This window comes from Panthera pardus, unplaced genomic scaffold (genome assembly GCF_024362965.1).
Source record: "Panthera pardus isolate Hobbes unplaced genomic scaffold, ASM2436296v1 HiC_scaffold_12, whole genome shotgun sequence".
Lineage (NCBI taxonomy): Eukaryota > Metazoa > Chordata > Mammalia > Carnivora > Felidae > Panthera > Panthera pardus.
The window spans coordinates 41,644,086-41,666,224 of record NW_026526677.1 but is presented as its reverse complement, the minus strand read 5'-3'; the positions used below and the strand labels follow the sequence as shown (position 1 = coordinate 41,666,224).

The 22,139-nt window shown below is 47.5% G+C and overlaps 1 protein-coding gene across 1 annotated transcript in view; it reads left to right on the top strand.

Moving 5' to 3' along the window:
- The window catches only part of OTOG (otogelin), an 89,390-nt gene that overhangs the window by 55,058 nt on the left and 12,193 nt on the right, over positions 1-22,139 (top strand). Inside the window, 14 exon segments of the mRNA XM_019456074.2 lie at positions 1,715-1,832; positions 2,504-2,583; positions 3,148-4,943; positions 5,725-5,893; positions 6,204-6,349; positions 6,963-7,052; positions 15,668-15,763; positions 15,765-15,852; positions 18,152-18,372; positions 18,583-18,721; positions 20,229-20,423; positions 20,636-20,848; positions 21,419-21,523; positions 21,691-21,798. Coding sequence (XP_019311619.2) covers positions 1,715-1,832; positions 2,504-2,583; positions 3,148-4,943; positions 5,725-5,893; positions 6,204-6,349; positions 6,963-7,052; positions 15,668-15,763; positions 15,765-15,852; positions 18,152-18,372; positions 18,583-18,721; positions 20,229-20,423; positions 20,636-20,848; positions 21,419-21,523; positions 21,691-21,798 — 3,564 coding nt within the window.

The following is a 22,139-nucleotide window of genomic DNA, read 5'->3' as shown; positions in this document are numbered from 1 at the left end:
GGCCCAGCCAGCTTCCTGGGTCCTGCCTACACCCACAGGCTGATTACATGGTCTAAAAATAGGGCAGCCTTTGTGGAAGGGAGGCAAGAAGTGCTCCTGGCCACAGCTTGCGTAGCCCACTGGCTCAGGTTTCTTGCTGATGGGGACACATGATGGCCCTGTGCTTTCAAAGACTGCCCCCCTGGGGCACCAGGCAGTCTCCCTCTCCCCCGTGGCAGTAATGGGGCAGCTCCACACCCTTTCTAACGGAGACCAATAGGTTCCAGACCTTTGCCATCCCCCTGCCAGGTGGGTCTGCCCCCAAATGCTTGATCACTGCCTAATCCCTGGAGGAAGTGATCACAATTTCTCTACCACTTCAGGCAGACCTCTGTGTCCTGCATGTGGAGATGCATGTTTGTGTCTGTGAGGACACCTCATGCCACATGAATGGATCCATTTACATACATTCATAAATGTATCTCCAGCCAGCTTCCTCATTTATCACCTCCCCTACAAACCAGGCCTGGGCCAGCTCGTTGTTACATTCAGCGGTCATCTGTAGAGTCCACCAATGAACCCCACCCAGGACAGATTCATCACTGGCTGTAATGGCAGAGCTTGTGTCCCTTTCTGGAAGACAGAGTGGAATGAACGCAGGCTTTGAAGCCAGACAGCCTTGGGTTCAAATCCTGACCCTAGTTCTTGGCACTTGGAGGAGAGCTCCCCACCATCCAGCTCTGTACAATGGGAATATTTGCCTCATAAAATTGCTGTGAGGATTGCTTGCATCTTGCGGGTTTTGCTCTGGGCCTGGCTTATAGTAGGTGCTCCCTAAATGTAAGGTCTCAGTTCAGGTCTTAAGGATCTTAGAAAAGCAGATTTTCTCCACAGTCATCAGCAGTGTGGGGAAAGGGAGTCGGAAAGGGGCTGCTCCCTCTGGCCTGCTGCAGATCCCACCCACATCTTCCTGCTCAAGCCATGGTTTCAGAGACCAGTCACTTCTGCTAAGATGGTCTGGGGTCTTGTCTGCCTCTGAGTCTCCCATTGCCCAGACTTCCTCTGAGGATTCCTCATCTGTCACACTGGCCACAGGACATTTTCTGAGGAAATCTCTTCCGGGAGAGTTTAATTTTCCCAGCATCTTCTGTGCCTCAGTTTCCTCACCCATAAAATGGGGGGTAAAGATAGTGCTACGTCACAGGATTATTGTGGGGAAATACTTGTGAGATGTTGAATGTCACATTTGGTGCTGTTCAAGAGTTGGCTGTTGTTTTTGTTATTATTACTATTAATAGCCACCAAGGTCCCAGGGGTGCAGAGCAAGCCTGGCCATCAAGGTCCCAGAGGGGCAGAGCAGCCTTATGGGGAGATCAGAGGTCCCAGCCTTCTCTTTGGCTAACCCTCAAAGCCCAGCTACAACTGCCTGCTCTATAGTGCCCTGCCCTGGGCTTCTTAGCCCCTACACCAAACTCCCAGAGCCCTATCCCAAAGATCCCCCAGGCACCGACCCCGACTCTCAGGAATACAAACTTCCCCTTAGGTTGACTTTTATTTTAGTATATGCTGTCTTATTTTATTTTTCTTTACTTTTCCTACATGCGTCCATTTGTCTCTTCCATGCAGCAGGGTGGGGATGGGCTGAGCTAGGATTACCTCTGTGTTCTGTCACCTGACCCTGAGCTGGTGCCCAGTCTCACTCAGTCTCAGCACTTGGGGCGGGTTGCCTTTCCAGATGCCAAGCCCTCAGGGGCTGCCTACCCCATCTGTGAGTGGCACTACGATGCTTGTGCCAGCCCCTGCTTCCGAACCTGCCGAGACCCACAGGCAGCTAGCTGCCAGGATGTGCCCAGGTGAGGGGGTATGGAGTCAAGGTGTATACATCACTGATTTGAGCACACACACGTGTAAATGGGCATGTAGTCTGACGGCATAGGCATGAGCACGTCCTGAGGTGTATATGTGTGCTTCCACATACTTGTGAATGCATGTTTCGTGTGCTGTGTGTATGGGGACATGCGTATCAGAGCAAACCTGACTTACGCGGGTATGTGTGAATATTGATTCGTGCATGATGTGCATAGAGCTGGGCCCTGTGTGTGTCTGTGGGCTCTACACAGCTGTGTGTATGTGCATGTATGTGAGATGCATGTGTCTGGATGTTGGTGCAGCTGTGTGTGCGTGAAGGTGTATGCGCTGATGTTTTGCCATTCTGTGTGAATGCTTTCGAGTCTTGCTGGCGTAACAATGTGCCTAAATGCAGACACTTGTGAGCATGTGTGAGTGTGTGTACAAGTATGTGCATAACCAGGTCTTTTTCGTGTTTCCCTCTTGGTCTGAGGAGAAGGTGTGTGCAAAAGTGTGCAACATGCATGTTTGGGTATATGTGCTCCTGTACACAGTGTCTCTGGAGGTTCATGTCATGTGTGCCATAAGGAGGGATGAAGTGGTGCTCAATCTTAGTGAAAAGAGTCGATGCTCTTCATATTTCAGACTGCTAACTGGCTCCCTGCTCTGTCCTCAGGGTAGAAGGCTGTGTACCTGCATGCCCTACCCCCAAGGTCCTGGATGAAGTCACACAGAGATGTGTCTACCTGGAGGACTGTGAGTGGCCTAGATTTCTCATCCCACCCCCCACCCCAACTCAGATTTCCTGTAAATCTCCACAGTCGCCTTGCAATCATGCCCAGAGCCTCCAGGTCCCTGAAGAAGCAGCATCAGTATTGGGGCCTCTGGAAGAGACCCTGGAGTAGGCAGGGACCTCATTCAGTCCCTTCTCCCCATGGTACAGAGAGAAAAATGAAGCCCAGAGTGGGGAAGGGACTGGCTTGGGATCAGGCAGTAGGAACATGGTACAGACAAACTTAGGCCTGAGGTCTGTTGGCTCTGAGCTCAGGTTTTGGGGCAAGAGTCCAAGGTTGGACTTTGGACTTGAATCCAAGCTCAAGTATGGGGCAGAGTCCAGACCTGCTGACTTCTGGGAGTCATCCAGTGCCATGCGGCAGAGGCCCCTGGGTTGGTCAGGCAGCCTGGTTGGACGTTGGAAGCTGCCTTCCCCCCTGTTCACCTGAATCGCTGGTTCCAGAGCCCTGGTTTTTTTACATCCCTGCCCAGTGAAGACTCCTGGGGGCAACAGGCATTTCTGAGCTTCTTCTCTCTCTGCCCCAGGTGTGGAACCCATGGTTTTGGGTCCCGCAGAACCTCTTGGCAATGAGACCCTGCCTCCCAGTCAAGAGCTGCCCACTCCCAGTGACAAGGAGCTGCAGTTTCCACAGGAAGCTCCCGGGGGCCCCTCCCACAAGCCAGCGCTCACTCCAGCTGCCCCACTCACCACAGCCCTGAACCCACCCCTGGTAGCTACTCAGGGGCCAATGCTGTCTCCAGGCCCCACACAGCCCACTCTGCAGCAGCCGCTGGAGGTCACTGCATCTAACCTCCCTATCCGCCCCACAGAGGCCCCGGCCAGCAAGGGAGTGACTGCCAGCCACCTGGCCACCTCCCCTGCCCCAGAATCCTCATCCCTCTCCCTTTCACAGCAGACTCCCACACCTAGCATAGGACCAAGTGCTATGAAGACGACTAGGGTGACTCTGACCTTTGCAGGGAGCCCCAACATCACAGTCTCCTCCCGGTCACCCCCTGCACCTCGCTTCCCACTCATGACCAAAGCTGTGACAGTCCCAGGCCCTGGCTCCTTGACTATTAAGACCACGCCCCTCCAGCCCTTCCCAAGCCTAGAGTTGCCTGCAAGTTCCCCCTCCAGACCTGTGGCTTCCCCTGCAGTGACCTCCAGGCCCCTCACTTCCTCGGGATCCCACAAGGCTTTGCTGACACCTGCAATAACAGAGGCCACGAACAGGACAGGGATCCCTCAGCCCATGCAGGCCCAGAGCGTTTCTAGTCCCAGCAGCCCCCTGGCTGAGGCTAGAACAGAAGCAGAACAGGTTCCTGTTAGTCCTCTGGCAACCAAGAGAGTAGAGATGGAGCCACCGACAGAGAAGCAACCTGGGCCCGGCCAGCCCCCGGGTATCCCACCATCCTCACTTCCAAGCCCCTTCCCCACTGCCCCACTCCACCCTGCCTGGCACACCACCACAGCCACCAGGCTTCCAGCTCCGCCCCCGAAGACTCCAGCTGCCACCAGCCAGTCCACAGTTGCTCACGGGCTGGGGGTCACACCCTTCGTGTCTCTGGACTCAACTCGGCCACCCCAGGTCCTCTCTGGCCTGCCTCTCGATACCAGCCTGCCCTTGGCCAAGGTGGGCACATCTGCCCCAGTGGCCACGCCCGGGTCCAAGGGTTCTGTCACCACCCCTGTGCTCCCGCAGCAGCAGGCCACATCTCCTCCTATGGCCACAACTCCACCTGCTCAGACACTCAGCTCAGCACCTCCTCTCACCCCCGCTGTGGGCCAGGTAGACCTGCCCCATCACATAACCCCTCAGGCAGTAGGCACGGCACCAGGCCTGTTTCTGGGAGCCACATTGCCAGCCTCTGGAGTCGTGGCCATGGCTGAGGGGGCAGCCTCCACAGTATCTGTTGCCCCACAAAAAAGCACCGCAGAGAAGATGGCCATCCTGTCCAAGCAAGTGTCTCTGCCCACCAGGATACATGGCTCTGCCCAGGGGGGGCCCACAGAACTCACACCTGCTGTGGCCCACACTCTTGCTACCTTGGCACCTGAGGCTGACATCCCCTGGGCCGGCACAGTGCCACTGGTGCCTACATCCTATCCCCTGAGCCGAGTCTCGGCCAGGACCGCCTCCCGAGAGAGCGCACTGGTTCTGCTCCCTCAGCTGCCCGAGGCCCATGGAACCTCGGCTGGACCTCGGCTCCCAGCAGAGCTGGAGGCAGAGGCCACCACCAAGCAGTCTGGGCGTTCGGTCCCAGCCCAGAGCATCGCAGCAAGTTCGGCAGAGACCTTGACAACCACCACTGAGGACAGCACATCTGCCACCTGTGTCGTGAGTGACTTGTCAGGCCCCCCATATGTGGACACTCCATGTGTCTCTCCTCCTGTGTCCCCTGGCTGGGACACCATCATGCTGTCACATTCCTCATGGCCTGCTCCTGCTTCTCTTTCACTGGCTGCCAGGCTGAAAGATGGGGGTGACTGAAGCCCTCACCCTTGCCCCACACTCTGGAGCCTGACAGGTTCTCCAGTCTCCTCTGGGCCCCCATGTCATAGCAGAGTCCGACCATTCCCCTAGGGCTGATTGGATGACTTAGCATGACATCCAGAGCATGACAACACGGGTGTGCTAGCATGTGTCTGTTTATGTCTATGGAGCTACATGGGACTATGTGTGCATAGTGTATGTGTGTAAGACTCAGGGTGAGCCCTCATATGTTAGTGTGTGTGTGTGTGTGTGTGTGTGTGTGTGTGTGTGTATGTGTGCATGCATGGGTATGCTCGGGTTTTTCTGAGTCTAAACTAGTGTGTCTGCACATCTGTGTACCTGGAGCTCTCTGCAAGGGCCAGACAGATATGCAGAGGTCTCTGGGAGTCAGGTCTCTGACCCCCAATCTCATGCTCAGCCCATCCCCAGGCCCCTGATGGGTATGTTGGGTGCGTGGAGAGTAAGGACACCACTCCCTAGTAGTCTTACTTCTGGGTCCCCTGACCTGCTACGGTCTACATTGGAAAGGATCTTATTGCCCTTAGGCTTGAGGGTTGGGGTGGGGGAATGAGTGGCTGTGGCACTAGGCTGGGCACTCACGCTGTCCCTCCACCCTGTGCCCCAGCCAATCGCTGAGCAGGACTGCGTCCGCCACATCTGCCTGGAGGGCCAGCTGATCCGAGTGAACCAGTCCCAGCACTGTCCCCAGGGCGCCAAACCCCCTCGCTGTGGGGTCCTGGGCCTCGCAGTGAGGGTGGGCGGGGACCGCTGCTGCCCCGTCTGGGAATGTGCCTGTGAGTCCTGGGATGTACCCGATCCTCCCCCAGTGTGACCTCGGCCCCTAACCTGTGTGCTCCTCAGCCTTAGGGTAACCCTGACCTGACTGCATTCTCCTATGGGACCTCTTGTCTCCGTGTGACCCCTGACCTGGCAGATTCCCTACTCTTGCAACCTCATCTCTGTGATGCCTGCTCTGAGTGGCTCTCCAGTCCCCAGGGCCTCTCCATCACCCAGGAAAAGGCCAAGAGGCCTGCCCTTTGTTCCTGGGTGGGCTTGGCCCCCAGAAGCATCCATCTATTCTTCTCATCCCTGCCCCTCCCCCAGGCCGATGTTCAATCTTCCCTGACCTAAGCTTCATAACCTTTGATGGGAGCCACGTAGCCCTGTTCAAGGAGGCCATCTACATCCTCACCCAGAGCCCCAACGAAATGGTCACCGTCCATGTCCTTGACTGCAAAAGTGCTAACCTGGTGACTTCCCCCTACTTCCTTTCCTTCTGGGGCCTTGGGATTGACTAGGTTTGGAAGGGAGATTGAGCGGTGAATTGGGTTTTGAGGGATGCCGGAGTTGAGGACAGATGTGTAAACCCCTACAGTATTTCCCTCTGTCAAGGGTCTCCTGGAAGGGATGTGCGGGGAAAGGGTAAGTGGGGTGCACCACCTCCTGGCCCTTCCTGGGGCCTGTGCCATTCCCAGCTTGTCCCAGCTGCCCAGGCCGATGTGGGAGGCACTGAAGTGTAGAGAAGTGGAGATGCCACTCCAGGGCCTGAGGTCAAGAGTGCTGGCTGCAGAGAATCACCTACTAGGATATCCCCATGAGCCAGGTGGAAGGAGGCAGGGTATTTTTTGTTTGTTTTTTCTTCTTCTGCTTCTTTTTTTTTTTTTTTTTTGGTTGGGCTTACAGGAGGTCAGGTAGAACCAGACATGTTCCATGGGATTTTGTGCACCATCTGCACAGCCCCAGTGAGTGCTCCTGGCATATTGAGGGGGGGGTGGCCAGGAAAGTGTGCTCACAATGGCTCACCAGGAGAAGCAGACAACAGGCCTGGACTCCAAGCTGATGAAGGTTGGGCTCTCTCTGCAGGGTCACCTAAACTGGCCCCCGTTCTGTCCGGTGATGCTGAATGTGACTCACTCGACCCATCAGGTCACCATCGACCGTTTCAACCGGAAGGTGAGTGCATCAAAGAGCCAGTATTCCTAGGGCAGCAATCATGGGGACAGAGGAGGGGTCTTGAGGCTTGTCCGTGATTGGGGGCAAGAGTGGGCAGGAACTCGAATGGAAAAGTTATATTTGAAAGTGACTTAATTAAAATATTTGTGGCCACTCTAATGTCAGGGGAGCACAGGTACTGGGAGGAATATTGTAAACGAGAGGAAGTTAGAATGGCAAGAGAGAGAGTGACCTTAAATGATTGTGGTTAAAGTATCTACTTCAGCAGTTTTTATAAAAATATGTGGCCATGTGCAAGTTTTATATAAATATATGGCGATGTTTTTCTAAAAATATATATTTCTAGAGCCCCTTCTGAGAAAGGGACTATATAAGTGAGGAGCCCTGATTTTGAGCTTCATTAGTTTCACACTAAGCCCACCTCTGCCAAGGAGCTGGCGTTCAACAGCAGCCCACTCTGTGTGGTACCCTCCCAAGGGTCTGCTTTGCTCCTCCCAACAGGTGGGTCAGAGGGGCTGATGTGTGTCCTCCTGTGGTCCTGACTCTCCCCACCCATTCCTGAGCCAAGACCTGCAGCCCTCCTGTTGGAATCTGCCCTTGAATGCCAGACTTAGGGCCGCCACACCCTCTGAAGCTCTCAGGAACCGGAGAAAACTCCTTGGGTTTTATCCCTTAGGTTTTTAAATGTTTCCATTAAAAGAAATTTGAGGTATAACTTACCTACAGTAAAATTCACCCTTGTTAGTGTGCAGTTCTATAAGTTTTAACAAACACCCACAGTCTTGTAACCACCACCATAATCATCACCCCCAGTCGTTGCCCTGTGCCACTTTGTTGTCAACCTCTCCCACCTGCTGACAACCGCTGCCTTCTGTCCCTATACTTTTGGCTTTTCCAGAATGGCATATGCAGGGAACCAGAGTATACGGTGAGATTCTCCCCCATGGCATGTATCAGTAGTCTGTTGATTGTTATTGTTGTAATATTCTGTCATACGGATGTGCCACTATTTGTTTATCCGTTCGCCAGTTGAAAGACATTTGGGCCGCTTCCAGTTTGGGGTGCTAACAAATAAAGATGCCTAAGCATTTGTATAAGGTTTTTTAAATTGAAGTATAGTTAGCATATAATGTTATATTAGTTTCAGGTGTACAACATAGTGATTCAACAATTTCATACATTACTCAGTGCTCATCAGTATAAATGTAGCTGCCACTTGTCACTGTATGTGATTACAACATTATTGACTGTATTCCTTATGCTGTACTTTTCATTTTCATGACTTATTTATTTTATAACCGGAAGTTTGTACCCCTTAATTCCCTTTATCTATTTCACCCATTCCCCCACCCACCTTCCCTCTGGCAACCACCAGTTTGTTCTCTGTATTTAAGCCTGTTTTAAATCTGTTTTTTTTTTCTTTCTTCCTCTCTTTCTCTCTTTTTCTGTTTCTTTCTTTCTTTCTTAGTTTCTTTCTTTATTCATTTGTTTTGTTTTTTAGCTTCCACATTTAAGTGAAATCATCATGCACCATTTGCTTCTGTGTCTGACTTATTTCACATAGCACGGTACCTTCTAGGGTCCTTCCATTTTGCCGTAAATGGAAAAATTTCATTCTTTTTTTTTTTTTTTTTTAATGTTTATTTATTTTTGAGACAGAGAGAGACAGAGCATGAACGGGGGAGGGCCAGAGAGAGGGAGACACAGAATCTGAAGCAGGCTGCAGGCTCCGAGCTGTCAGCACAGAGCCCGACGCAGGGCTTGAACTCACGGACCGCGAGATCATGACCTGAGCCAAAGTTGGCCGCTCAAACGACTGAGCCACCCAGGCGCCCCATTTCATTCTTTTTTATGGTTGAGTAATAATTGTGTGTACACACACACACACATATATGTATGTATACATAAATCTTATTTATCCATTCATCTATGGATGGACACTTGGGTTGTTCCCATATCTTGGCTATTATAAATTATGCTGCTATAAACATAGGGGTGCGTATATCTTTTTGAATTTTTGTTTTCTTTGGGTGAACAGCTGGTAGTGGAATTACTAGATCATATAGTATTTCTTTTTTTTTAATTTTTTAAAATGTTTGTTTATTTTTGAGAGAGAGACAGAGCATGAGCAGGGAAGGGGCAGAGAGAGAGGGAGACACAGAATCCGAAGCAGGCTCCAGGCTTTGAGCCATCAGCACAGAGCCCGACGCAGGGCTCAAACTCACAAACCATGAGATCATGACCAGAGCAGAAGTCGTACACTTAACTGACTGAGCCACCCAGGCACCCCAATCATATAGTATTTCTATTTTTAATTTCTTAAGGAACCTCCATAATGTTTTCCACAGTGGCTGCACCAATTTACATTACCAACAGCACACAAGGGTTCATTTTCCTTCACATCCTCAGCAACACTTGTTATTTCTCATCTTTTTGATTCTAGCCATTCTGACTGGTATCAGGTAATCTCTTGTGGTTTTGACTTGCAGTTCCCTGATGATTAGTGATTTTGAGTACCTTTTCATGTGTCTGTTTGCCATCTATATGACTTCTTTGGAAAAATGTCTATTCAGGTCCTCTGCCCATTTTTTAGTTGGATTATTGTGGTCTTTTGGTGTTGAGTTTTTAAGTCATTCTAACAGATGTGTAATAAGATCTCATAAAAAGATCATTTTAATTTGCATTTCTCTAATTGCTGATAATATTGAATATATTTTCATGGGTTTGTTTTCCATGGTATATCCTCTTTGGTGAAATGTCTGTTCAAACCTTTGCACGTTTTAAAGATTGTGTTGTCTGTTTTATTGAGTTTTCAGAATTTTTTGTATTTTTTTGGATACAGGTCCTTTATCAGATATAAGTATTATCTTCCAGTCTGTGGCACATTTTTTCATTCACTTTCAAGTGTCTTTCAAAGAGCAGAAGTTTTTAATTTTGCTGGAGTCCAGTTTATCAGTTCTTTCTTTTATGGATCATGATTTTGGTGTTCTAACAAACTTTTGCTTAATGCAAAGTCTCAAGGATCTTCTCCTATGCTTTCTTCTAGAAGTTTTATAGCTTTAGGTATTACTTTAAAAAATTGTTTAATGTTTATTTTTGAGAGAGAGACAGAGTGCAAGTTGGGGAGGGGCAGAGAGAGAGGGCTGAAGCAGGCTGCAGGCTCTGAGCTGTGAGCACAGAGCCTAACATGGGGCTTGAACTCATGAATGGCAAGATCATGACCTGAGCTGAAGTTGGACGTTCAACCAACTGAACCACCCAGACGTCTCTAAATTTTTAAAAAATATTTATTTATTTTGGGGGGGGAGGCGCAGAGAGAGAGAGAGAGGGAGAGAGAGAGAATACCAAGCAGTCTCCTCACTGTCAGCACAGAGCCAAATGTGGGGATCGATCTCACAAACTGTGAGAGCATGACCTGAGACAAAATCAAGAGTTGGACGCTTAACCAACTGAGCCACCCAGGTGCCCCTAAGTAGTAGTTTTAAGTATATGCTACATTTTAAGTCAATTTTTATAAATGGAGTGAGGTATGGGTCAAGATTCTTTTTTTTTTCTCGCATATGGACACCTATATGTTCCAGCACCTTTTTAAATTTTTTTTTTAACGTTTATTTATTTTTGAGACAGAGGCAGAGCATGAACAGGGGAGGGGCAGAGAGAGAGGGAGACACAGAATCTGAAACAGGCTCCAGGCTCCGAGCTGTCGGCACAGAGCCCGACGTGGGGCTCGAACTCACGGACCGTGAGATCATGACCTGAGCCGAAGTCGGACGCTTAACCAACCGAGCCACCCAGGCGCCCCTCCAGCACCTTTTTTAAAAAGATTATCCTGCCTCCATTTTGCACTTTTGTCAAAAATCAACTGACCATTAATGTTTGAGTTTATTTCTGGACCTTTAATATTGTTCCATAAATCTATATATCTATCTTTTCACCAGTGCCACACTGTCTTGATAACTGTTACTTCTTATTAAATTTTTATTAAAATCAGGTTGTATGAGTCTTCCAACTTTCTTCTCTTTCAAAATTATGTTGGCTATTTCAATTATTTCATCTTTCTATATAAAGTAGTTTTCAGTATAAGAATCTTGAACATATTTTGTCAGATTTAGCTCTAAAATTTTCATATTTCTGATGTTATTGTAAATGATTCTGTTCTTTTTATTCACTTTCCAATCGCTCATTGCTAATATATATACATACAATTGATTTTTGCATCTTTTAAAAAGTGTTTGCTGTTGGGTTTTCATTTAGCTGTTTATATGTACACATGAGTTTTACATTGATCTCATATCTTGCAACCTTGTTAAACTCACTTATTAGTCCTTGTAAATTCTTCTAGTTTTTCTACATAGATGTTTATGTCTTTTCTAAATAGAGACGATTTTATTTCTTCTTTTCCAGTGGGTATTTTTTAAATTTATTTTTCTTGCCTATTGCATTGGTTAGGACCTCTAATATGATGTTGAATAAGAGGGATTGAGCACTGACATCCTTGTCTTGCATCTGGTCTTAGGGAGAAGGCATTCAGTCTTTCACTATAAGCACAAAGTTAGTTGTAGGTCTTTTATAGATATCCTTTATCTGGTGAAGAAAAGTTTTCTCCTATTTGTAGTTTGCTGAGAGTTTTTATTACTGTAAGCAGATGTTGAATTTTGTCAAAGCTTTTCACTACATTTATTGAAATAATCATATTGTTCTTTTTCTTTAGACTTTCTACCCTACCTCCAAATCACAGTATTGCTGTTTACTTAAAAAAGGAAAGATTTTCAAATTTGCTTTAAATAAATAGCTTACAAATAATAGTAGTTATATTTAGAGAACATTTTATGTATATAAAAAAACCTCTGAGTCAAGATTTACATTTACAACATCAGCAAAATCTTCTTCATTAAATATACTTAAAAGTAGAAGACAGTTTTCCTGAGAAAGAAGCTATAATCCTAGATTCAATAACCATGCAATCAACTTCTACGTGTCATCAGATGAGTTCAATTTAACTGTCATGTTAAAAAAAATCAAATTCTCCAGATTTTCTAGTTATCATTTCTAGCTTAATATCTTAAAATCACCTGCTTTTGAAGGTTCTATTATTATGATAACTTTTACGATTGTAGCAGTCCTGGATTTGGCAAGTGTATTGAAAAGTACACAGAGAGGTATTCACTGCTTCTTTAAGCCACAGTGTTGTTTGAGGTTCCCTGATTATGTTTTCTTAACTGATTATTTTTCTTAAATTTGAGCTCTCTATGGGAATGCCTTTTTTTCATTGATTTTTGCTCTTATGTCTATTATTTTATTCCTTCTGATTCTTTGGGTTTAATTTACTCTTTTTTTTTTTTAGTTTATTAAGGTTATAGCCTAGGTCACTGATTTGAGACCTTTCTGCTCTTTCTAATATAAGTATCTAGTGCCACAATTTTTCCTTTAGGTCTGATTTAGCAGCATCTTACAAATTTTGATATCTTGTATTTTCATTTTCATTAAGTTTAAAATACTTTAAAATTTTCCCTTTGATTTTTGTTTAATCCATGGGTTATTTACAAGTGTTTTTCTTTAGTTTCCAATATTTGGTGATTTTCCAGATACCTTACTATCACTGATTTCTAATTTAATTTCACTGTTTTCAGAGAACATTTTATCTAACTTTGATCTTTTTAAATTTAATGAGACTTGTTTTATGTACCAGAATACACTCTATCTTGTAAATGTATATTCTCTTGTTGAGTGGAGTATTCTGTGAATGTCAGTTAGATCAAGTTGACTGATAGTGGTTGTTCAAGTCTCTACATCCTTACTCATTTCCTATTTGTTCTATCAGTCATTGAAAGAGAAGATGTTGAAATTTCTGACTAAAGTTGTTGATTTGTCACTTTTTCTTTGGAGTTTTATCAGTTTTTTATTCACCTATTTTTAAATTGTTATTTGGTGCATAATACTTAAGATCGTTATTCCTCTCATTGAATTAACTCCTTTATCAGTATGAAATGTCCTTTTTCTCCTGGTAAAAGTCCTTGTTCTGAATTCTGCTTTGTCTGAATTGTCTGTAATAGCTTCTCCAGTTTTCTTTTTGTTTGTGTTGGCATGCATATTCAATGTATATATCTAAGAGACATCTTTTTCCATCCTTTTTCTTTTAACATAGTGTGTCTTTTTATTTAAAGTAGGATTTTGTAGGGCGGTGAATAGTTGGGTCTTCCTTTCCTCTTATCTAATCTGTGAATCTCTGCCTTTTAATTGGGAGATCCTTAGACCATCTACATTTAATTTAGTCATCATTATGATTAGGTTTGTATATAACATAATGTTGGTATTTGTTCTCTGTTTGTCCCCTCCCTTTCCTCTTTTTCTGTCCTCTTTGGGTATTTATTTATTTATTTGAGGAGGGAGAGGCAGAGAGGAGGAAAGAGAATCTTAAGCAGGTCCCATATTCAGCTCAGAGCCCAACACAGGGCTCCATCTCATGACCATGAGATCATGACCTGAGCTGAAATCAAGAGTCAGACACTTAACCAACTGAGTCACCCAGGTGCCCCATTTTGAGGTTATTTTTAATGATTCCATTTCATTGCCTATGTTGGATTATTATCTGTACATTTTACTTCTACATCTGTTATAAACTACACATTACATCATTATTACTTTTCCTGAAGCAGTCAATTATTTTCTAGCATGGTTTTTAAAATAAGAAAAGTTTATATTATCTGCATATTTATCATTCCTGGTGTCCTTCATTCCTTTGTGTAGATCTCGATTTCCATCTGATATCACTTTTCTTCTGCCTGAAGGACTTCCATTAATATTCTTATAGTGAGGTTCTGCCAGTAATAAATTCTTTCAGTTTTTATATATCTGAAAAAGTTTTGACCTCACCTTCATTTGTTAAAGATATTTTTAAATTTTAACTTGTTTTATTTTTTATTTTTTTAATTTACATCCAAATTAGTTAGCATATAGTGCAACAATGATTTCAGGAGTAGATTCCTTAGTGCCCCTTACCCATTTAGCCAATCCCCCCCTCCCACAACCCCTCCAGTAACCCTCAGTTTGTTCTCCATATTTATGAGTCTCTTCTGTTTTGTCCCCCCTGCCTGTTTTTATATTATTTTTGTTTCCCTTCCCTTAGGTTCATCTGTTTTGTCTTTTAAAGTCCTCATATGAGTGAAGTCATATGATTTTTGTCTGACTTACTGACTTTTTCTCTGACTTACTAATTTCACTTAGCATAATACCTTCCAGTTCCGTCCATGTAGCTGCAAATGGCAAGATTTCATTCTTTTTGATTGCCAAGTAATACTCCATTGTATATGTGTGTGTGTGTGGTGTGTGTGTGTGTGTGTGTGTGTGTGTATACCACATCGTATATCCATCAGTGGACATTTGGGCTCTTTCCATACTTTGGCTATTGTCGATAGTGCTGCTGTAAACATGGGGGTGCATATGTCCCTTCGAAACAGCACACCTGTATCCCTTGGATAAATGCTTAGTAGTGCAATTGCTGGGTCATAGGGTAGTTCTATTTTTAGTTTTTTGAGGAACCTCCATACTGTATTCCAGAGTGGCTGCACCAGCTTGCATTCCCCAATTTTTTAAAGATATTTTAACTGGGTTTAGAATTACAGGTTGACTTTAATTTTTCTTTCAGTGCTTTAAAGATTTTGCTCCACTGTCTTTTCTTTTTAAATTGAGGTAAAATTGATTTAACATAAAATTAATCATTAATCTCCCTACCCCCTGTCCACCACCAATATGCATTCTGTCTATAGATTTGCTTATTCTGGATATTTCATATAAATGGAGTCTATAATATGTGACTTTTTGTGTCTCGCTCTTTGACTTAGCATAATATTTCTGAGGTTCATCTGTGTTGTAATATCTACCAGTACTTCATTCAATTTTGGGCTAAATAACATTCTATTGTATGTACATACCGCCATTGTTTTATCCATTCATTCATCGATGGCCGTGTGGACTGTTTCCACCTTTTGCCTATTGTGAATAGTGCTGCTGTATATAAAGTTGTGCTTTCACCTTGCTTATTTCCAATAAGAAATCTTCTGTCATTCTGATCTTTGTTTCCCTACATAATGGGTCTTTTTTTTTCCTGACTGCTTTTACAATTTTCCTTATATCACAAACATTGATTGAGACCCCAGTTAATGTCAGGCTCAAAGGCAAGAGCTGGGGATTCGAAGGTGGATCAGACAGAATTTTTGCCCTTAAGAAACTCAGAGTCTACAGGATGCCTCGATGAGGGAACAGATTCTATCTTAACGGTCAGCACAGAGATGAGGTCAGCCAGAGAAGGGGTGCCCAAGCTAGAGGCTGCTGACTTAGGAAAATCTCCCTAAAAAAATGACCTGAGCATATCAGGAAAGAAGAGAGTGGTTAGAAAGGCTCAAGGTATGTGTATTTCTTGTTTTATCATTTGTGCTCATGAAATGGTTTCAGAATTCTTCCGTGCCACCCTGGACTATGTCTTGGCCACATGTGCCTGAAACAGAGCCCTGTGACATAGCTTGATACTGTTTGTTGGATAAATGGATGGAGGGATGGATGAACAGATGGGCAGACAGACAAGCTTGTGCTCACATTGAACACCCCCACCCCACAAGGTGACTGTGGACTCACAGCCTGTCTGGCCCCCTGTGAGCAGACACGGATTCAGAATTGAGGACACAGGCCACATGTACGTGATCCGGACGCCGTCCACACATCCAGATCCAGTGGCTCCACAGCTCAGGACTCATGATCCTGGAGGCCAGCAAAACCAGCGAGGCCCAGGGCCGTGGCCTCTGCGGTGAGGAGGGACCCAGCTGGGGTGGGGAGGGAGGTGAGGGGATCTAGCTCCCTGAGTTTCCGGAGTCCACCTCTGTCCCCGGACACAGGTTCCTCTGTGTGAAATCAGGGGAAGCTAGGACAGAGTGCCAGCCCAGAGGTGGGACCAGGAGAGCTGCCAGGGCAGAGAGACCTAATGTCCTGTGTTCTGGGGCTGAAGCTGCCAGCAGGGAGATGGCGCGGGGCTCTGGCCTCGGCCAGTTGTCACTTTGGCCGGGATTGTCTGTCAGCTTCCCTGACAGCTTCCTAATACCAGATGATCCTTCCTGTCTGCATGTGCATGGGCACTTCACAAAGCACTTCCACACTCTGATCTCACTGATTGCAGGCCATCCACACAACAACCCTGAGAGGTGGCCATTGAACTAAAGAAGAAAGAGCGCCCAGAGAGGTTAAATGGCTTGCCTAAGCTCACACAGCAGAGCTGCCACAATGCACAAAATTAGGGCTCTTCGGACCACAGCATGACTGTAGGAGCATGCCCTAAGGGACTGGATGTATCTTGATAAGAAAACAGGGTGCAGGAAGAGTCTGAGGGCGGACTGCTGCACCCTCACAGGACACCCATGACAGATGGCCGTGATTATGATGACAGGAGACATAGGCACACTTATACACACACATACTTGCGTGGCCTCCCCCCATTAATCTGCACCCATTTTAATCATTCACGCTTGCACCCTTGTATTCAAAATGCCCTCTACATATGAAGTGACACATTTAAGTCTGGTCCCTGCTCATTCTTTCATTTATTTCCCATGTACCAGTCACGGGACAGATAGTATGCAAAGCAGACAAAATTGCTGTTTTATGAAACTTCTGTCCTTACTAACTTATTGATACAAACATCTTTACACACACACACACACACACCAGCCACTGCCACCACTTCCACCATCCCTTTGCCACCGTTTCTTCCTTCCATTGTTTATGCCTGGCAAGGAGTGCTGGGGGCAGCAGTGATCCCCTGCCTGGGATACCTTTGTGACTCAAGGCCAACACCCAAAACGCAGCCCCTGGGACCATTGATAAAACCTGAAGGTTTTGTAGCCAATCATGCTATATATTCATGACACTTGTGGCTGGAGCACAAGCCGGCTAATTTTCCTCTGTTTTTATCCACACTCACGCTTAGTATCCTGGGCACCCGGCTGGGCAACTTGGGGGACTACTGAGAGAGTAAGAAAATGAGTCTAAAGGAAAACGAGTCTTTGCACCCAGAGCAAGACATACCTGCAAACCAAAGCCTGCTCTGCAGAACTGGGAAGGTCATGGACTCAGATGCATGTGAGGGGCATTTGAAGGACACACTTCTGAGGAAGTGTTTCAGGCAGGGGGAACAGTGTAAGCAAGGTCAAAGGCAGGGAAGTGTGTGTTTGGAGCCTAGAGTGTGAGAGATAAAGCTGGAAGTTAAGTTAGAAGCTGTGACAGACAAGCTCTTGCCCTACTCCCGTCTCCCTGCCTTTCAACACAGCCAAAGTTGATTTCTGGCACATGTAAATTCCCAAATGGAGACTCCGTTCATCATGTGGCTCTTCCATTCTCAGCACAAGCTTCCAGCTCCACTGCAGGAAAAAGAGGAAGTGTTTATGGGCCAGGCCTGGCAGTGGTCACTGCCTCACCCTCACTCTCCTTCTGCCAGCTGGGACTCGGCATGGGCTCCCCCACCCCAGGAGAGCCTGGAAAACACAGGCTAGCGAACTGTGCGGGAAGAAAAGGAAACAGGTGTTAGTTACACTTAGCTAGCAATCTCTGCTAGAGCACATTTTTTGGAGTAACCTCTCGTTTTGACACAATGTCTAAAGTAGTATGAACTCCCATGTACTTTTTGTTCAGATTTACTGTTTGCATTTTGCCCCATTTACTTTTCCTGCCTGTGTGTGTGTATGTATATAAAATACACACGTGTATGCATGCAGGCAGATGTGTAAATACATCTATACGTGTAGGATTTATATAAGTGCACTTTTTTATGTGTATGCAATTTGCATATATATGCATTTTTCTGAGCAATTTGAAAGTATGTTTGAGACATTGTATCCCTCTATCCCTGAATTCTTTGGTGTGCATTTCCTGAGAACAACAACATCTTCCTACACAGCAGGTTTCTTCTCTGTGCCTCGTTTATCTCATCTATAAAATGAGGGTAATAGTAATACCAGCCTCAAAGAATTGTTGTAAGAAATATGCAGAGTGACATCTGGGGACCTGGGTGTGGTGGTGATTATTATAGCTATCGGCATAATTCTGCCCCATTTCAGGTATCTGTGATGGGGACGCAGCCAATGACCTCACCCTGGAGGATGGTTCTGTGGTGGGTGAGGCTGAGGACCCTGCTCCCTTTCTGGACAGCTGGCAGGTGCCCAGCTCCCTGACCTCGGTGGGCCAGACCCGCTTCCGCCCAGACAGCTGTACCACAGCTGACTGCTCACCCTGCCTTCGCATGGTGTCCAACCGCACCTTCAGCGCCTGTCACCGCTTTGTATGTACCCACTGTGTCCAGTGTTGGGGGACCTCCCGGGCTAGGAATGGCAGCACTACCTTCAGAGGGTGGGCCCCCAGAGGTGTTGAACTTGGGACTGGATTAGGAGTCTTCAGAAGCTCGTTGTTGCCCCTGGACAGGGCGAGGAGGAGCTGGATGCTGGGATGGGGGGAGTCGGGATAAGCAGCGCTGTCTGATGCACGTGCCCAGGTTCCCCCAGAGTCGTTCTGTGAGCTGTGGATCCGGGACACCAAGTACGTGCAGCAGCCCTGCGTGGCACTGACCGTGTATGTGGCTATGTGCCACAAGTTCCACGTGTGCATCGAGTGGAGACGCTCCGACTACTGCCGTGAGTCAGGGGGCTGAGGGGGGAGCAGGGAGGGTGGGGGACTCCTCCATTGCTTCTGTTGCTCCCACCCCCTGTTAATTATTCATTCATTCATTCATTCATTCATATTAAGAAGTTAAGAAACATTTTATAAATAAATCCATAAGTACATTAATAAATTTATTTTTATTACAATTTATATTAATAAGTCAAAGGAATATTATCTGATTACTCTTTAATTTATCTGAATCTCCTTGCTTCATCTGTAAAATGAGGACAGTAATAGTAGCTCCCTCTAGGGTTGTTTTGAAGGTGACATGAGACAGTGTGTGCAGAATGGCCCCACCACATGGTTACCATCCAGGAAATGTTAGTTCCTTTCTCTAAATTCTTGGTCATCTTTCTCTTCTTTCAGTCTCTCCCCTCCTTCCCTGAGAATGGAGGTGAGATCCACCGCCTCCCCACCCTGTTAGGTTTGCGTTAGTGGGGTAGGCAGGGGTAGACTGGCCTCGAGTAGATTGATTTATAAATGTGAACACATCCAGATAGGCTGGAAACAGCTCGCAGGAAGACCGCACCTACAATATGACGGATAAAGGATGACAAGACTAAGTCATCCAGAGGAGTGTTTTCAAACTGCGGGTGTGAAATCAACTTTGGGGGTCAACACCACATTCAAAATACACAATAGAATAGAAAATGCTAGCGTGTACTCCACCTAGAAAGATTAAATATTATTTCGTGAAAAAAATTCTTTTTCATATATCAGTAATTCTCAATCCCGGCTCCCCCTTTGAAATCACCAAGGAACTTCAGAAAGTATTAATGTTGGGCCCCACAACAAGAGGTTCCAATTCAGTTGCCCTGCGGTGGGATCCTGGCAAAGGTATTTCAAAAACTCCCAAGTGACTCCTTGGCAATCAGGTTTGAGGAACACTCTTCTACATGCACTTGTGTATTGGACTGCAATGTAAAATCTGCTTTTTCCCGTTAAGAAAGTTTGAAAACGCTGACCTAGAGCAAGGGGTTGGCAAATGTTTCCTGTAAAGGGCCAGATAGTAAATAATTGAGCTTTTCAGGCTGTGTGGTCTCTGTCACAATTACTCAACTCTGTCCTTGTAGTGCAAAATCAGCCAGATACAATAGGTAGATGAATGAGTGTGGCTGTATTTCTTTTTTTTTTTTTTAATTGTTTTTTAACGTTTATTTATTTTTGAGACAGAGAGAGACAGAGCATGAACGGGGGAGGGTCACAGAGAGAGGGAGACACAGAATCTGAAACAGGCTCCAGGCTCTGAGCTGTCAGCACAGGAGTGTGGCTGTATTTCAATAAAACTTTATTTGCAAAAACAGGTGGGAGGCTGGAATTGGGCCACGGGTTGTACCTTGCTGCCTCCTGATCTAGAGAAGGGAGGTAATGCCCCTAAACCCATTTGCGCTCTCTGCTGAGGCACAGATGATGCTCTGAGGCCCCTCCTCATTCTGCCTGGGGTCTGAGCCAGGCCTGGTGCCCACTGTGTCCCTGCAGCCTTCCTGTGTTCCAGTGACTCCATATACCAGGCATGTGTGGCAGCCTGTGAGCCCCCAGAGACATGCCAGGATGGGCTGCTTGGCCCGCTGGACCCAGAGCAGTGCCAGGTGCTGGGCGAGGGCTGCGTCTGCTCTGAGGGCACCCTTTTGCACCGGCGCCACTCAGCACTCTGCGTCTCTCAGGAGAAGTGCGGTAGGTTCTTCCTCTATCCGGGTGGGGCCCTCCAAAGCTGGCCTTGCTCTAGGGTCTCCTCAGCCCATCTGCTACCCATGGCTGAGGCCCATCTGCATTCCTCCAGGGCCACTTTGGGGATGGTCAGTGTCCCAGGGAGGGTCTAGCCTGGGACAGTCTGGGTCTCCTTGCCTGCTTCAGTGCCCCGTGCCCCACCGTACCCCCCACTGCAGCCTGCACCGACAGCACGGGGGTGCCGCGGGCCCTGGGGGAGACCTGGAACAGCTCCCTCAGCGGATGCTGCCAGCACCAGTGCCAAGCTCCCAACACCATCGTCCCAGTGGACCTGGAGTGCCCAGGGCCCCGCCCTGAGACCTGCCCACGTTTCGGGGAGGTGGCTCTGCTCCTGCCCACTGAGGATCCCTGCTGCCTGGGGACAGTTTGTGGTGAGTCAGACCCTTTACTTTCCTCGACCTCAACTTTAAGACTGTTAAAAGGCTCCAGCTCTGCCTTGATGGGTAGGACAAGGCCTGGGCAGAGGAAAGTGTCTTGAGGTGCGGGGGGGGGGGGGGGGGGGGCAGGAGCCACCCTCAAGAATCAACGTGGCGTAGGGCTTAAAGGCACAGGCTATGGAGCCAGGCAGCCTGGAGAACTCTTCCTCCACCACTGCAGCCTCGTGACCTCGGCAGATCATTTAACATCCTCTGTGTTTTAGTCAATTCTACTGTAGCAGGAGGCTGATCATAGGTACCCACCTTCTGGGTTGTGAGAATCTAGAAGTTTATACTGATCTAGGACAGCAGCTGGCACATGACCCGTCTCAATGCATATTACCTATTAATGCTCTTCTGTCCAGCCCTGGACCTTCTATGTGACCCTCAGAGGCCCCTTCCAGGAACATGGGTCTTGGGGGGCTGGAGGGAGAAATGGGGACAAGTTGTCTAGGTGCTGGGCAGTGCCGGAGGCTGGGGGGAGTCCCAGCCTCCAGGTGACAGGCCCCGTGGCCCCCCGGCCAGTGTGTAACCAGACCCTGTGCGAGGGCCTCGCCCCTACCTGCCACCCAGGCCACCGACTCCTCCCCCACTTCCAGGAGGACTCCTGCTGCCCCAGCTACAGCTGTGGTGAGAGACCCTGAGGTGGGGAGGGCAGGGGGAGGGGAGCCCAGCCGCTGGGTGAGGGGAGCTCTGGGGACTGGGTTCTGACTGGAGATCAGGGCAGAGCCAGGGTGGGGGCCCAGGCGTGGCCAGACAGGGTCTGCTCCTTGCACTTAATTCTGTCTTTTCCCCAGAGTGTGACCCAGACCTGTGTGAGGCAGAGCTGGTCCCCAGCTGCCGCCAGGACCAGACTCTGATCGCGGGCCGCCTGGGGGATTCGTGCTGTACCTCCTACTTCTGCGGTGGGTGGACATGCCATCGGGTGCACGGCTGGCATCCCAGCCACCCCTTCGTCACTGGTTTCCTTGGGCAGCAGGGAGGAAAGGGAGAGGGTCTCCAGGTGGACTGGGCACAGAAGGGTGAGATTCCTGTTCAGAGCGAAGTGAAGGAGGAAGAGAACCAACCCCAGCTTCATCCTGTATATTACTGAGCACGAGGAAGTTGGTGCTTGTTCAGTGTAAGACTTTAGGTTGACAGGAAAGATCTAGATTCTTGCTCCAGGACAGGCCCCATGAAGCCACAACACACTACTTTAGTCCAACTCCTGTCACAGCTGGATTTTAGGTCCCCCCCCACATACCCG